An 18,397-nucleotide genomic window follows, 5' to 3' on the forward strand; every position below is an offset into this window, starting at 1 on the left:
AAGTTTCTAAAATGGAATAATTTAGATAAACCAATGAAAAAAATATGTGAAATAAAGGAAAGTTCTTGATCAAAATAGCTTGATAAATCTATCACTTTAAAAGCAACCCAGAATTAAGTAAATGAACACAAAAGAATATGTTAACTAAGTCTTAGTCATAATTAACATAGATTAAGAAGAAAATCTAGTTTAAAAATGATGAAGTAATTAACGGTGATCAAAACTTCATGACAAAATAACATTAATTTACTTAAGTATTATTTCAGGTGATGGAAAAAAATGAACCACTGCAATAACCTTTTCAGATATGTTTGTACGAGGGTTGTCCAAAAAATTTGTGCACTGCAGTTATTGTCGTGAGAGTTATCGATAGAAAACATGAATTATATATCACTTGAAGGTATAAAATTAAAAGGGCACGCGGGACAAGTTCAGTGTCACAAAGGCTGGTTTTTAAATTCTGGTTTAAAATTGCACAAACGCTCTGTAGAGGGACGAGAGTTGGTAGCCGATGACAACCGGTCAGGCAGACGTCCGGCTGTAATGCCGGTTGGGATGTCCAATATATTCGTGCATTGGTGGAATATGTTACATGGACGTTGCATAAGAACAATAAAAACTACAAATTTCTTTGCATCAATCATTCCTCTATTTACAGTAAACAAATAATAACATAAAAAGCAAATGCCACTTTACAAGCAACAAACAATTAATACAATTACAGTAATGAACTAACCCAATTCTTTTTCGTGCGCCGGTATTACTTTACTAAGTATATGTTAGTGTTCATCCGTGCTGTTCTACAGAAATTAGAAACTTCGACGGGAGCGATAGCGACAGGAGAATGTTTCTAATTTCTGTAGAACAGCACGGATGAATACTAACATATTTAGTGTCAAACTTTATTTGGCCTCATTATCATTCACTTTATTACGTCACTATGCGGTTTTATGAAGTACTATGAAAAAAAGAAGTCGACTATGGACGTAATTCGATATAGTATCGACTTTTGTACTTCTATGAAAATTAACGCACAAAATTTTGAAGAAGTACAGCGTTTTCATTGGATGACAAATAAAGTTGGACACTAAGGTAACTTAATGACCATTCTTTATCACGACACGCCGGTTACTCGGCTTTTTCTTTTGTTTTTTTATTTGAGATGGATTTTCCCTTCAAGTGATATATAATTCATATTTTTCTATCAATAACTCTCACAACAATAAATGCAGTGCATGAATTTTTTGGACAACCCTCGTAACTAATACATAATGATCAGAGGTTAACAAAACAATGTAATAATTATAACAAGAGCTGTCGGTAGGACAGCAACGCTCGACTATTCTTAGTGCTTGATAGTAAAAAAAATGCTTGATAGAGTTACCTCCTCCTGTCTACAGGTTGGGGTCATGATGGTGAACAAGTGTGCAAAGTTTCAAAGCCATATGTCAATGGACTTTGAAAATATTTGAACTATTACAAAAACTTTAACGTAAATTCTAAGTCGAAAAAGGGGCATAATTCTGTCAAAATGCTTGATAGAGTTACCTCCTCCTGTCTACAGGTTGGGGTCATGATGTTGAACAAGTGTGCAAAGTTTCAAAGCCATATGTCAATGGACTTTGAAAATATTTGAACTATTACAAAAACTTTAACGTAAATTCTAAGTCGAAAAAGGAGCATAATTCTGTCAAAATGCTTGATAGAGTTACCTCCTCTTGTCTACAAGTTGGGGTCATGATGGTGAACAAGTGTGCAAAGTTTCAAAGCCATATGTCAATGGACTTTGAAAATATTTGAACTATTACAAAAACTTTAACGTAAATTCTAAGTCGAAAAAGGAGCATAATTCTGTCAAAATGCTTGATAGAGTTACCTCCTCCTGTCTACAAGTTGGGGTCATGATGGTGAACAAGTGTGCAAAGTTTCAAAGCCATATGTCAATGGACTTTGAAAATATTTGAACTATTACAAAAACTTTAACGTAAATTCTAAGTCGAAAAAGGGGCATAATTCTGTCAAAATGCTTGATAGAGTTACCTCCTCTTGTCTACAGGTTGGGGTCATGATGGTGAACAAGTGTGCAAAGTTTCAAAGCTATATGTCAATGGACTTTGAAAATATTTGAACTATTACAAAAACTTTAACGTAAATTCTAAGTCGAAAAAGGGGCATAATTCTGTCAAAATGCTTGATAGAGTTACCTCCTCTTGTCTACAAGTTGGGGTCATGATGGTGAACAAGTGTGCAAAGTTTCAAAGCCATATGTCTATGGACTTTGAAAATATTTGAACTATTACAAAAACTTTAACATAAGTGGTTACGCCGACGCCGACGCTCGGGTGACTGCAATAGCTCTACTTATTCTTATCGAATAGTCGAGCTAAAAATGAATAAGATATATATTAAATTAAATTTCACAAATAACTAATACTAAAGGAGTATGAATAACTTTGTCAACTCCGAACTAAGATATTTATTACATTTCAAGTCTTATGTATAACAATATGGAATAAGGGAGATCACTCAAATTCAGTGAAACAAAATTATTTGATAATTGCAGACTTGGTTTGATATTATCTGTTCATAAGCTTGCATTAATTTCACAACCTCAAGGACTGGTTCTTTATAAAAAAAACATTAATTTACAAATATGGTAGCATTATAATAAATCATTATATAGTGTCATAAAAAATCTGATAAATGAAAAATCACTTGTACGAAAACAGTTAGTTTTATAATGCGCAAATTCTGTTTAACTTATTCTATCAAAGAAAAATTTAGACAGATGTTTTGCTATTCTTGATTATTTATTATATCTTATTTAAATTTTTACTATGAATTATAATAACCAAAGTGCCACATGGCAACCCTTAACCTTCAGAATTTTGAAATTGGTCATGTTATAGCATAAAATGTATTCAACAAAACCACTAATCTTGACGTTAGCCCCCTCTTTAACTGAAATTCTTTGAACCTACATCCCTAATTTTCACACATAAAACATATTTTACTTTAACAAAAAAAAAGTGTAAATGAAGAAACAGAATCTGGTCACACAGAGAAAATCTAGCAGTTCATTTAATACATGTGTACAACTCATTCATAATTTCTTCTGCACTTATCTTACAAATAATTATATTCTAACATGCACATTTCTACTTAAAGAGCTTTATTCAGTTCAACATTTTCATACGGAAGACATAACCAAGCAACATCTAAATGAAACCTTACTATTTTTTCATGTCGAATAAATTCTTCATGATGGTGTAGTACTTCCTCTTTTTATCACAGCTTCAAACGAAAACAGACAAAACTGTACATTAACTGTATATTTCATAAAACAGAATACAGTCAACTCCGCTTATAACGAACTCAATGGGACATTTAAATATCGTTCGCTATATCCAAAGTTCGCTATAAGCGAAGTAGCAACAACTTGCTGACTTGTTTAGGTGGGCGAATTTGCCGTGAAAAAGGCATACCTGTCGCTGGTTACCGGTTTAATCTGTATTTTAGGCAGCGGTAATTTAATGCGGGTCATTTAATTAAACAATGTATTATGAACATGGTGCATGTATTTAGACATGTAGTACTTGGCTATAAAGTGCTTACCATTTGTATTATTTTACTATTTGTTTGTTGTTGTTTGTTTAATATTGCAAACAAAAGATCTGTAATTTTGGTTATTATCGGGTATTTACAGCAATTTATCAACTGATGGTGCGAAATACAAATTTTCTGTAACAAGTAGGAAATTATGTTGTAAGAACATTTTAACAAAATCTTTATTCTTAACCTTGCTTACACCCGATTGAATAATTATCGGATAGCGGTATGCATGTACTGATCATAATCGACAGCATCCCGATATTTCAATTATAACAGTATGTTTTAACCGAGAAAATTTACATGTTTTTCGCCGTTTGGGACCTGAAAAATGGTTCGCTATAGCCGAAAATTCGTTATAAGCGAGTACGTATTAAGCGATGTTATTTAATATAAAATAAAGAAGGAATCGGCTGGGGATATCAGATTTAGTTCGCTATTTACGATAATTTGTTATAAGCGAGTTCGTTATAAGTGGAGTGGACTGTAAATTGATTCTGCCAAGACACCGTGAACTTATCCACATAAATCAACTAACTCGTATATAAAATGTTTAAGAGAGATCGAGCCAGCGATCTTTATCATAAAACATTTGCCGTTTTATTTTACTTAAAATGTTTCAAAGGTGAGACTTGTTTTTTATTGAGGAAATATAAAACACCCATAACACATGAAAGTACGATAATAATAATCTATAATCTGACTGAATAATCAACTGAGGATTTCTACAGAATGTGTTTGTTTTTATCAGATTTGCATTATATTGGTTCATGAAATAATAAATCTGACAACATGAAGTTTGCAAAATTAAATTAATAACGTACTGCAATTTTATGTACATTGTATTTTAAAACTATGCTTCGATAAGGAAAGAGTAAAACACAACATTTCAACTACAAAAAAGTCATTTTTGGATTCAAAACCAAAATAAAAAAGATCCCATAATAAACTTTTCTTTATCACATCAAACATAATGAACAGAAATACTGGATATGAGAAAAAGCTTTTTTCTTTATACAAAACAGAATGAAAAATACAATTGTTAACTAATGTAAGTTATGGGTCAAAAACTTTATTACATATGTCATGAGTTCCCTTTTTTATATTAAAATACTTCAACATTACAGCTCTAAAGGAACAAAAAAAGGAATCAATTTTTTTAATACAGAAGTGCAGAGCACCAAAATGTGTTCAATCCCTTTCAAATGCAGCACATATTCATCCATGTGGACTAAATAAAACACAACCTTACAGAGCTGTCTTTCCTTACATAAACTTTTCTATTGATTGCATGTATTATAAATAATCTTAATGTGGAAATGGACCAAAGATTTTGAAGTACATGTACAGGTGCTATATTATTTCTTAGAAGCAAATTTTGTGTAATGGAATTTTGAAATGTACTTATAAATATATAACCACTAAAGATTTTATCATACTGGTTAAAAACACAACCGTATATACCTGGTACCCAAAGTGTTTAATTATAAAAAATACTGTATTTTATGCTGTTATTTTACTTATTCCTTTCTCTCCCAGCAAAAGACATAAAAATAACACTACAAAAATGAAATGTAAGACAAAGCAACTCTGTATTACAAACCAGTAAACCCATATCTTTCACAGTTTCACGTTTCAAAAACAGCTTTAGCTTCAAAACCCATAGATTCATTGTCAATATTCAGTTCTGACACAAAGTTATCAAAGTCTTTCATATGAGTCTCAAATGATTCTAGCTGGTTAGTTAACTGCTCCAAAGCTTCCGGTACTGACTGCTCCTCGTCACAGTTTGTCAATGCCGGTGCACTCTGACATTCACGATAAAACCGTCCTAAATCACTATTGGCATCTGCTCCAGCAAATGGTGTTTTCTAAAGAATAAGAATGCAATATCTTTTTGTAACATCTATTTATATCAAAGAATGTATGGACTTTATTTTCATTTAAAAGGAAGACTGTTGAGTGATGAACAATCCATCAGATCTTATTTGAGAAAAGAAATCTTCTAAAAAAGCAAGATATTATTAATTGACGAAGCACACTTTTATTTTGTATATTTGTACATTTACAAGTAATATGTCATCAAGTGTGACAAAGAAAGTTTCCTCTCCCTAATCATTATTTTTTTCAGAAAGTAAAATTGTCTGAGAAACTTTAGATAACTTACCAACTCCACCATAACAAAGTCATCTGGTGCTGACACCTGGCTACTGGTACTTGTTTTTGACTCGCTTAGTGCAGATTCACTTGTTTCCCGTGAACTTTCAGTTTTCGAGCTGGACGTGCCTTTTGATGCCTCTAACTTTGTACCATCTGTCTTGTCCTTGTCTTGCCTGTAATTTAATTTTTTGTGTTTAATTTTCTTTTATCTTGTGCACAAGCTGATACCAGAATAGAACCACCAACCTTCCATACACTAGTTGGATAGCTTCATTATAACAATAGATTAGAAATCACAATTCTTTCAAGATTTAAATCCAAACCTATGTCAAGCGTTTAAACAAGCAAGCCTTATTAAGCAACTATATCCACTAGACCTCGGATGTTCCACTGAATACATGACTTAGTGCAACAATGCAGATTCCTTGATATAAGAAACTTCAGCAGTAAAAGTTTGTGGTTTTAATTGTACACCACCTTAAAGCAGTTTATAAATCAATACTTTGAGGAATAAAATACATATACATATATGTCTTCCTACAAAAGTAAAGCTCTGAGTACATGTACAAGGGCATAGAAAAGCAATTATTTCCAAGCATTCCATGGTAAAATTCTGTAAATGATTAACCTTTAGCAGGCTAGCGACAACTGAATCTTCCAATCATCATGAATGTGACCAGTGCACATTCTGTGCAATCTGATCATATTCTGCACGGTGCTTATTTTAAAATATTCTCTAAAACTGGTTTTGTTTGTTTGATTGGGTTTTATATCGCACAAACACAGTATAGGTCATATGGCAATGTTGCAGCTTAAAATGTGGAGGAACACCCCCAAGGTGCCCTTCTGTGCATTATTTCAGGCATGGACAGGCACCTGAGTAGAACCACCAACGTTCCTTCAGCTAGCCGGATAGCTTCCTCACATGATTGAATCCAAAGTCCCTATCAGGAAACGAAGCCACAGCCGTGAAGGGCAAGTGGTTTGAAGTCAATGACCATTGATTGATTGATTGATTTCTTTAGACCGGGTGGTCAAGGATAACCTCCGAAAGTGCAAGCACTTATTTCCAGTAGGGTCCTTACCTCAGCAGACTCTAGAGACAGCTATGAGATACAAGGGAGTCCGGGAACCAGTCCCTAGCTCTTATTGAATAGATCCCTTGGTTCTTTTACATGCCCAGTGTATAGCACTGATACATGTGAGGATTACCTGGGTTTCATACCAGTAAACCTCTAGGTAGGTGGGAAACACTGAAAGTGTCTCTGAAAAATCCCAAGGGTGTTACCCAGGATTGAACCCGGAACCTCAGGAGTGACAGTCAGTGGTCTAACCAATTGAGCTATCGCGCCACCTTAACCATTCTGCCACTGACACCCCTGAAATTGGTTGTTTTTGTTTAGATAAAAGGATTGAAAAGTTTATTTAAGACATTTAAAGTGGTCAGTGTAAGCATACCTATCAAGTTTGACCTGCTGTAAGAGAGATAGGAATGGCACATCATCATCGCTGTTGTGTTTATTGTCTGTAAAATGTTGAACAAATGCTCCAACTCTATGACAATCTTGGTATGTGAAAGGTTTTTCTGGAGCACTGTAATTGATATACATACATTTGTATACAATTAAAGAAATATTTTGATGATTATCAGAAATGTAAAAAGAAAGTAGAAAATTAATAAACAATGCATCTATGTAATATAATTTGATTGTGGTTGATAAAATGTCAGTCTGATGAACTTAGCTTTATCAATCACCTCAATATTTAATCTTTTAACATTTTGACCTTGACATCTCCTTTCATGGGTCACTACAATTTGTTTTGTTTACAATAAAATTGTAAATACTTTATACATGTATATATTTTTTTTAGGATTAACTAACTCATTTGGGACTTCAGTTTATTCACATATATAATAGTGTGAATTGAAACTTGCAAGGTTCTTATTAATAACAAGTCTTTTGTCTGATTTTAAATAAATAACATGGGAGAACTCAGAAGTTGGGGTTGGCTTTAAGTCAGGCACAGACACAGTAGAGGTCATATGACAACCTTCCAGCTTTAGTAGTGGAGGGAAGATCTCAGGTGCCCCTCAGCATATGCCGGCACTAGAGTAGAACCACGGAGCTGGTAATCTTCCTCACATGAAAGAAACCAAAGTCTCTGGCAGTATTGAAGCTAACAGTTGTGAGAGCCAAGTTATTTGAAGTGAAAAACCTTAACCACTTAGCAAAATGAATAACACAACATCACAGCTTATTTAGTGTTATTTTCAGATACAAATGTATGATATCAAGAATGTCAATACCAATTTCTTTATCTTATAACATGGAAATTATCTTGTTTGCAATTTATAGCCATAAATCATTTACCTGGTAGCTTGTAAAGAAAATTGTCTTAGAAATATGCATCATCATTGAAACTTCCCATTTCTAAGGATATCTGATCAAATTTAGTGAATCTAAGAAAAACATTCCTCAGCTATGAAATATGCAGCTTAAGCTAGTTTATATCCATAAAGAATTGATAAATTCTTATCATAATAATGAATTTTTATCAATAAAAAATAAGCGTCAATGAGAACCCTGTGTGTTTTTAATTCTTATAAAGTATGTACCTCTGTGGCCTTAAATCAGGGAACTTGTCAGTCACAGGAGAACTGCCCTGTATGTTGATCTTTATTGGCTGCGACTGATGATGAGAGGCGGGACTTCCTTTAGTTCTTAGGGGCTCACCACAGGGACTGGTAGAAAATGTTGTTGTACATGACTCCTCACTCTGACCTGTAGAGTCAGAATCACAAGTGCTTTGCCTGAAATACATAAACAATTATCAAATCAATGCAGTAAAGATAAATAAAGAAAGACTAGAACTCCGCGAGTCGGATGTGTCGCCTTGTGAACAATGTAGTTTAGGAGAAATGGCCAGGACAAAAATGAAATATGAAAAATAACAAAGGGCAATAACTAAAAAAATAATAAGTGCAGAGCAGCATATCTGTGCACTGCACTTCTTATCAATAAGATCTATCATTCTATAATGTTTCAAGTCCATAGCTTTCATACTTGAGGAGAAATGACCAGGACAAAAATAAAGTAAGAAAATCAACAAAGGGCAATAACTCAAAAAATAAGAAATGCTGCATTTCTTATTTTTATGCAGAGTATCAGTTCTTATGCACTGCACTTTTTCTTAATGAGATCTATCATCCTATGAAGTTTCAAGTCCATAACTTTTATACTTTCGGAAAAATGGCCTGGACAAAAATTAAGTATGAAAATTAACAAAGGGTCATAACTCAAAAATTAAGAAATGCAGAGTACCGATTCTTGTGCACTGCACTTCTTCTTAATGAGATCTATCATCCTATGAAGTTTCAAGTCCATAGCTTTTATACTTAAGGAGAAATGGCCCGGACAAAATTAAAGTATGAAAATAAAACAAAGGGCAATAACTCAAAAAATAAGAAATGCAGAGTACATGTTCTTGTGCACTGCACTTCTTCTTAATGAGACCTATCATCCTATGAAGTTTCAAGTCCATGGCTTTTATACATTAGGAGAAATGGCCCGGACAAAAAATAAAGTATGAAAATTAACAAAGGGCAATAACTCAAAAATTAGGAAGTGCAGAGTACCGATTCTTGTGCTCTGCACTTCTTCTTAATGAGATCTATCATCCTATGAAGTTTCAAGTCCATAGCTTTTTTAGTTGAAGAGAAATGGCCCGGACAAAATTAAAGTATGAAAATTAACAAAGGGCAATAACTCAAAAAATAAGAACTGCAGAGTACCGGTCCTTGTGCACTGCACTTGGGGTTATTGAAAGAAGCATGCATAGCAAGTTTGAAGTCAATCAGACTTATAGTGACTGAGTTATGCTCCGGACAAGCTTTAGGGGACGCCGACGCCGACAACGACACAGACGTCGCCGCCACACCGCCGACAAAAGTAACCCCTATATGTCACCTTTTCAAGGCGACACAATAAAATCACATAAAGAAGGGTAAAATCCCTTTCACTTGGGGGATATATGACTATGTATGGCTTATCAATTTATTTTGCATATCTTAAAAAAAATAAGTTTTTTTTTTAAAAAATGTTCAACTACATTTTCTACAAATAGGAAACTGTATTGCTATTTATTTAAATTTGCCTTATTAGTATACATTGCAAGTAAAGATATTGTATTGTAATGATTTTTAAATTATAGTTTATATGTATGTAATTTGATTTGAAAAATATATTTTCATTATTAACAGAAGGTTTTATGAAAATTATGCTACCTTCTGTAACCAGATACACAAGGTTTTGGTGTTGTTGGTCTTACAGGACTACTATCTTGTTTAAAATGATCATCCTTCACCTCAAATGGCACCTCTTTTGTAGTGTTCTGTGGAGATATCAACAACTTTGTTCTGTAGCCTAAATGAATTCCTATGGTCCCATATGGAGTTGGCACAGACCCTACTTTTGATTTTTGATGGTTCTCACCAAGAATATAAAACTGTGGTTCGCCAAGATATATTCTATAGCAAATTATGTAGTCACTGCTTGTCTGCCTTCGAGAACGTTTGTAAGCAGGTGTTTAAAAACATTTAATAATGATTTTAATGCTAAGCTCAACCAAATAACCTGTCTGTGACATTTTAGCACTTATATCACACAGATTTATATCAAGACTTATGTACCAAAGTTCAAGCACCATCGTATCACCATCGGCAGTCCTAAGTGAGATCTCCACACAGACATTCTGTGCAAGTGTTGATGTCTGATTTGACACAACTTTTTTGGCTTCTGTGTGAACTTCATTATTGTCTGTTATTGCTATGTTAAACTGAAATCATAAAACATTAATACACATTTTAATTGCCCTCTAAATACAAATTACAATATGTACTTCCTTTTTTTTACTTTCTAAATAATGGTATTTAAAACTTCTCATTTAATAGTCTGCCGAATTTTATAAACATTGCATGAATTCTTCAGACTTGATATGTCTCCTATACTAGCAGGTACATTATATTTTAAGATCTATCTACTGGTATGTCCCTGAACTAGCAGTAAAATATTTTTGTCGCCAAACATTGTAATACAGGAGGCGCTATTTAAAGTAACAAATTGAATATTTGGATTATCAGAATCAGCAACAAATTATGCAATTTGCTAAATTGGTTCCTAAATCATTTTATTTTCCTATAAACAGACTAGTTTACAACATTTATAATATACAACATAATGATGACTGTGCTGTGACTGTTCTCAGAATGAGGGGAATTTATAAATAATCCTTGTAATGAGAGGTAAGATCTTATAAAATTGTTTAAAAAAATAACTATTTGTATCAGTACCAAGTAATCATGTTGCTTTTCTTGTTTACTTAATATTATATTGATGTAAATGTAATTATTTTAATAATAACATGACTGTACAGTACTGTATTTTGGCAAATTTATTCTTATTATTGCTATGCTTTTACCATGGGACAGGGTTAAATTTCACAGAGCTCTGTGGCTATCAAAATACGGTCTACTTTGCTGGCCAACATCACTTTACAACTCTATTGTTCATTCACTTTAAAATACTTTCAGTAAAACAAAAAATGATTTGATAAACTGATGCAATATTGACATATTCACAATAATGTAAAATTTTAAAAGAATCTACATGTTAATTGTGATTACACATGTTTAGATTTAAAAACAGCTTGCAACTTGATCCTAACTTGCTTACCCAATCGGCACCAGAAGAAAATGGCTTTGATTTTGTTTTAATCTTCTCTCCAAGTCTGGACTGAACAATTATTTGAATACTTTTGTACACAAAAAATTTGGTAAATTTGTCAAAGTCTTTCCTGTCCTGAGCATTTGACTTGGCTGTCATTTTGAGATGTAGGTCAACTTTGTTTACATGTCTTTTAACCGCGTATTTTATGCTTAGTCATCTAAACTACACCAACTTATGTCGCATCAAATTAATTTGTCAAAATAAAAGAATGCTGCTGTCAATACAACACATCAAAACGATACTAATTTAGAAATAAACAGTAACACTTTGTCTTCCATCATGTTGGCAAGAAGCCGGAAGTACGTTGAACGTGGGTTAAGGATTAAATTCCGTTTGCTCCCGTGCCGTACCGTACATGACAAAGTTGGAGTGACAGATTGGCGGGAAAAAATATTTGTTAAAGTAAGTTTATTATTTTGGTGTAAGCAAGCAACAGATAGAAAAATAATACTTTTCATACAATATATTATTAACAGGAGAATTCCATATTCTTTTCCTTCTATATATACAAAATTTGTATCAAAAAATAAAAAATGCTGCTCTTATCCTGGTATGCACTGGGAGCTAGTCATTTCTTCTGGTCATTGGGACAAGTTCATGTCACTAGATATTTAGTGATGTTGTTAAGGATTGTTCATCTTGTCATTTAAATCTTTTAATGACTAATCAAAATCTCTAACATGAAATAAATGAGAGCATCTTGATTTTACTTAGGCCTGTATCTGGATTTTTCTAGGCCAGGATCTGGATTTTGCAGGCCTTGATCTGGATGTTGCTAGGCCTGGATCTGGATTTTGCTATGCCTTTATCTGGATGTTGCTAGGCCTGGTTCTGGATGTTGCTAGGCCTGGATCTGGATTTTGCTAGGCCTGGATCTGAATTTTGCTAGTCTAAGATCTGGATTTTGCTAGGCCAGGACCTGGATTTTGCCAGGCCAGGATTTCACAAAGTGAGAACAGACTAAGTGTGATACATTCTTGTGAGTAAATAAGTACCAACTTTATTAAATGTGGCTTATATTACACATTTAGGCTCTGAAATTCCTTGTGGGCCTGACAGCACATACAGGGCTTTTTTTCACAGTTTGGGGAAGCAGCCCAGCCCTTAATTTTGGGGAAAAAATACAAGGTATATTTGCAAAAGGGGAAGAAAAAACTTGATGTTAATTCAATTTTTGGGGAAAACTGCATGATTTTAAAGAAATTTTCTTTGGGGAAGCAGCCCTATACCGGCCCCTGTTATAGAAGGTAAAAAGGCCCTGACATACATAACATAATCAAAGTTAGCTGTTAGACAACAAATATGTACATGTAAGTAAAGCCTTTATTATTGAGGCTACACATTTGGTTACCGAAACTGCCATGTAGGCCTCAAAAACATAAATGAGCCGCGTCAAAACCAACATAATGGGTTTGCGACCAGCATGGATCCAGACCAGCCTGCGCATCCGCGCAGTCTGATCAGGATCCATGCTGTTCGCTATCTGAGTTTCTCTACTTGTAAAAGAGTTGGTAAGCGAACAGCATGGATCCTGATCAGACTGCGTGGATGCGCAGGCTGGTCTGGATCCATGCTGGTCGCAAACCCATTATGTTGGTTTTGTCGTGACACGGCTCAAATATACATAAAATATACATAATTTACATCATGGTTATACAGTGAAATTTTCAAAATACATATACATGAAAACACAAAATATAATAATATATTACTTTATAAAAACAATGCATAAATAATTAAAACACAATACATATTCAAGTACAATGCATGAACATACATTACTTTACACTAAATCTATGTAAGTTCAAGGCACTTAAAAGAGATTCCAACTGATATAGGATACTTGGAATTTTCCAACAGTTTCAGATTTACGAATTTATATGTACAATTTACATGTATATACACAAATAGTCATTCATGTAAATGAGCTGGGATAGAAAACAGAAACAATGACTTTTTAACAGAGAAGGTACTTGTTCACAATTAAGTTAATTAAAATCCAAGAAAATAGATTCTCTTAAAGTAACCCTTTTATTATAATAACCACTTTGACTTTACAACTATTTAGTAAATCAAAATTAATTTAATGACATTACTATACATACTTATGCTCTTTCTGTTCAATGTTATTTATGAATGAGATACAGCAAAATTTTAACATTTATTTTATTCTCTTTAATCCCCTTGATGCAAGCACAGTGTTGAGAGTGCATCAACAGAAGATTCAGAGCTTGGTGGAAATTTGTTTTACCAAGGACACCAACTGACTGATTACAGTTCAAACTTTATTTTGTACCCTAGAGATCAAACAATCACTTATAATTGGGTTGGAATTTAAGCTGCTCTCGCAATCTGCAATTCAGCTGCCAATGTCCTGAGTGAAACTAAGGGGTCCTTCAGTGTAGGCAGGGATGACAAGGAAGTTGTAATAGGCTACATGAGCACAAGGTATGAGTGACAGCTTGAAAGGTAGACCATTTGCTTGGCACCAAGAACCCTAAATGATATGGGATTCCTCTTTCATTATTGTCGATGGTTACTGTTTGTTGTAAGTCTTATTGGCCGTTGTACAATGACCTACATTTCAGCTCAAAATTCATCTCTTTGGCTAAATGCTATAGAAACTGCATGATGGTAAATATTACCACACTGACTGCTTCAAAATTAAACTTTTACAGATCCTATAACTCATTTTTTTTATGGTTTTATATCATAAAAATAATGGTCAAAATTAATGAAGATTTCTCAATATTGTAAGTTCCAAAAAGCATTATTTCTAAAGATACTACCGAATTTACATTTCATGTTAATGAAGGGAGGTAATTAGAAATTTATTTTCTATAAAGTCTAAGACAAATTTTTCAATAAGAAATAAATGCATATATTTCAATGATTACATATAGTGTGGACAAATATTTGCAGTACATATTTTACATATTCTTCGATGTTTGAAAATTGTTTTAGAAGCATAATTGTGGTAACAATCTTACTTACAAGTTACACACAGGATCTTTAAGGGCATAACTGGTGACATGTTTGGTGTCCGTGCTTGATAGGGAAAGCTACTTGTGTGCCCTAACAGGTGGATGGACCGTCATTAAACATGTACATGTACAACATACATGTACATGATAAATGATAAATGGCTTATATTGTAAGCGACTGTAAACTTTACCAAATAAAGACTTAAAATTTGGTAAAATTTTTTAAATGTCAAACACAAGATTTGTTTTGCATGAGGAAATGAGGAAACACTTTACACTTATCTTTTGGAATTCCTGAACTTGCCTCAACCATTCATACTTTTATGTGTTTAATATAATTTTCTGTTAAATGAAAACATAATATCATTTATTACAAGACATTTTGTGGCTATAGGACAATATAAGACGAGGATAGAAGGTATATACTTCAAGAAATAATAGATTTATATCTGGCATCAAAATGACTTTAAAAGAGTTGTTTACCTTTAGTCAAAAAATGAAGAGTTATCTACCTTGAGTCAAAACTTATAAATGCCTTTTACCATAAACATATACTAACTATTTGATATGTAAGAAAAGAGAATCTTTATAAACAATTAAGACTAAATTAACTTATTTTCGTGTTTAAATTTTGGGTTCTGTTTAAGCCGCTGCTTAGATGGCATGCATGGTATCTTACACTATCCAGTACCGCTGTGAACCGATGCCTGCAATATTTTCAATTTTGTCGTTTTGAGTGTTCTTTAAGGATTTTGTTTTTCTCTATTTTATACAGAGTAGATTTTGCTGTATTTTATAATAATAATCTTAATGACTATGTATGATTTTATCTCAATAGTTCATTTTTCTCTAAGCTCAAACCTTGATTGTGTTTGGTTTAGATTTTTTATTCAATTATTTAAACTGAGAGGCCTGCTTGTGACTGAAATATAATGTACAGAGGGAGGCATTAGGTCATTCGCAACTAGTAATGCTCCAGGGAAGTTGCAATATGTCTTTTACAATGTTGGGACTGACTTAGAATCAGAGAGTATAACTAATACAGTGTATATTATATTGAATCATGCCGTCAACATTATCTGTCATACAAATGGGAGCAAAATCATGTCATAATATACTGGTAAGATATTCATAATTTATTTAGTGTTATCCATAATTATCGTAGCTGTAGTCTCATAATATATTCACAACGTCAATTACAGTGCCATGTACATGATGAATATAATTGCCATGAATCATTTGTTATTGACTGTTCATTATACTAAGCCTATTGAAAACCACACTGTTTCTGGCAAATACTAAGAAATGGATAAATGACAATATTGCTTCTTAGATAATATTTTAGGCATTGTTGGGGACCGGCAAATATTGATACTTAAAGATCAAAATTAAATTGTTTTTATTTATATTCATCAGAAATGAAGTGTCAATTATCAGTAATGATATTTGTCTGGCAATGTTACACATTCCTCTTCCCAACCCTACACACTGCCAGCCCCTCCCCACAAAAAAAGAACAAAAAACAAATTAAAAACACACCTGTATGCTGAAAAAAAAAATCACTGATTTCTTATAGGTATTGTCAATATGTCAGGATTATTCCACCTGTTTAAAGCCATTTTTATATTGACACCAGCCTGTATATAAAACATCAATGTTGTCTGAACATAATTCACTTATGTATGGATAATTTTAGTATTTTTATCTTTAAATTATTTAAATTACCAATGGACAGCTGCTGAATATTCATTTTGATTCTCTAGCTCCTTGAATGTCATTAGCAATGTTGGCATGCCTACAAAGGCAGAAAAGGTCAGTTAAGTCTGTAGATCTGTGAAGTCTGATCAAACAGACTTTATAATACTACATGTTTGTAACGTCGCTTTTCGTTGTATAATCCTGACGTATATATAGTTTAATACACGACTGCTGTCAATTTATGGAGAAATTTCACTTATTTCTCTAAAAAAAGATGCTTGCATTATAAATTTGTTACAAATATTTGTGACAGAATATAATTATGGCTGTATATGAACGGTTGTTTGCAGTATTTCTTGCCTTAGCAACTCCGGTTATATTTCCAATCAACCATTAAAGGGCCATATTACCTGTCAAAAATCTTAATTTATAACAAATTTTATAACTGCTTGTTGCCCAATTTCAGTATTTTTAAGCTTAAATCTTGTATACTATAAGAACTGCTGAACAAGACAATATTGCAGAGTCAGCAGGTTCACAATTCTTTCATATTAGTTTATCATAATGTTTTCTTACGTATAACATGCACTGAGACTACATAAGTCTACAATGACCTAGTGAAGAGGTTGCTAATTCTGTATAGTCTGGCCACTGCAAGGGTGGTAAAATTCTTATTATCACCCTGTCTGGTCATTGTCGTCTTGTTACCATATTTAATTGGTGACTAATGGGCTATATTTTGAAAGAAACAATTCAATTTTGTGGAAGGATAGTCTAACGATTGATTTTTCTCTTGTTACAGTATGGCTGTACAAGAAGATGTCTGTACAAGGAGGCATTAGTTAGAAAATTCCAATACCGGCACTTTTTTTTATTCCACTGGATGAGTCATAACTGTGGTGATGGTGGTAGTGGTGGTGCGTAGGAAATGTATGTCTCACCATGACGCTGATCTTATGAACTTTTTGGACAAATTATTCAATGATTCTTGAATAGGATTAACGTGCATGGTAAATTGTTTTTTTTGTTTTGGATTTCTATAAAATTTTCAAATATTTGATGAATGCTGAATTATAAATTTATATTGATCATTTATGAAATCTTTCTGTTTCATTGACATTTAAAATCAAGCTTATAATGTTATTATTTAATATTGTATATATTGAGAAGATTAGACTTCACATTTGTTGACTAGTCACTAGAACTTCTGTTGAAATATTTATAGATAGAGTAACCTTGCATAAAATGTCATATGTTGTTGTTGTCTTTTTTATTATGTTAATGGAAGGTTTTCATTCAAAATATTGTAATGCAAAGATGCAATATTTGATGATATATATCAATTTCAGATATTTTCGGTGGTTAACAGGAAGATATTTTTCGTTCTTTACTATCATGTAGATGCAAAAAACAAGAGTTAAGAAAAATGTAAGTATTCACACTTCAACTGTATTCAGTATTTCTGCCAAAATATTTTATATTTGCTTCTGAAGGTTCTGGGTTTGATTCTCTGGGCATGCTGCACGTTTTATGCCCTCACTTAAATAATTTGATGTGAGAAAGCTTAGGTCAGTCAGCTTATTGAATATCTGTGGTTCTACTCAGGTGCTCGATTGTCCCTGAAATAATGCACGAAAGGGCACATGAGGTCTTCCTCCACCAGTAAAAACTGGAAAGTCACCATTTGATCTATATTGTGTTGGTGCGACTTATAAACTCAACAACAAAAAATAAAATAAAAAGTGTGTAGTCAAATGTAATTTACATTATACATGTATCCTGTTATCTTTGTCATCTTTGTCTGATCATTTGATCATTTACTTAAGAAAAAATAGCTGTGGTTTATGTAAATGTTTAGAACGAATATGGATTGAATATAGTAGTCAAATGAACCCTTTTGGTGCTAGCCTGCTAGTTGTAATTTACATGGACCCTCAGTAAGCCTAGAATACATACATTCCTACCATAATCAAAGTGGTCCGACCTGCAGACTCTAATGTGTGCAGGTCAATCATGGTGCTTTTACATTTACTAAACCTAATGTAATAAACTAATAGATGACATTTTCAAAACCAAAGCAGGACATGCCTATGTTATAAATTCAGCAAGGTAAGGGAAAATGTTTTATATACATTTTTAAATACTGCATAATTATGAAAC

The 18,397-nt window shown here is 33.0% G+C and overlaps 1 protein-coding gene across 1 annotated transcript; it reads right to left on the reverse strand.

Annotated features, from left to right (window-relative positions):
- Positions 1 to 4,081: 4,081 nt before the first annotated feature.
- On the reverse strand, positions 4,082 to 11,877 carry LOC132715352 (autophagy-related protein 13-like). Its single transcript, XM_060698346.1, is given in 6 exon segments — positions 4,082 to 5,480; positions 5,777 to 5,942; positions 7,228 to 7,362; positions 8,387 to 8,581; positions 10,055 to 10,605; positions 11,502 to 11,877. Coding segments are annotated over 6 exon segments (1,440 nt in total). The 5' UTR covers positions 11,652 to 11,877; the 3' UTR covers positions 4,082 to 5,237.
- Positions 11,878 to 18,397: the final 6,520 nt, after the last annotated feature.

The sequence above is a fragment of the Ruditapes philippinarum genome, unplaced genomic scaffold (genome assembly GCF_026571515.1).
Source record: "Ruditapes philippinarum isolate M1 unplaced genomic scaffold, ASM2657151v2 ctg5364_1_1_1_1, whole genome shotgun sequence".
Taxonomy (NCBI): Eukaryota; Metazoa; Mollusca; class Bivalvia; order Venerida; family Veneridae; genus Ruditapes; species Ruditapes philippinarum.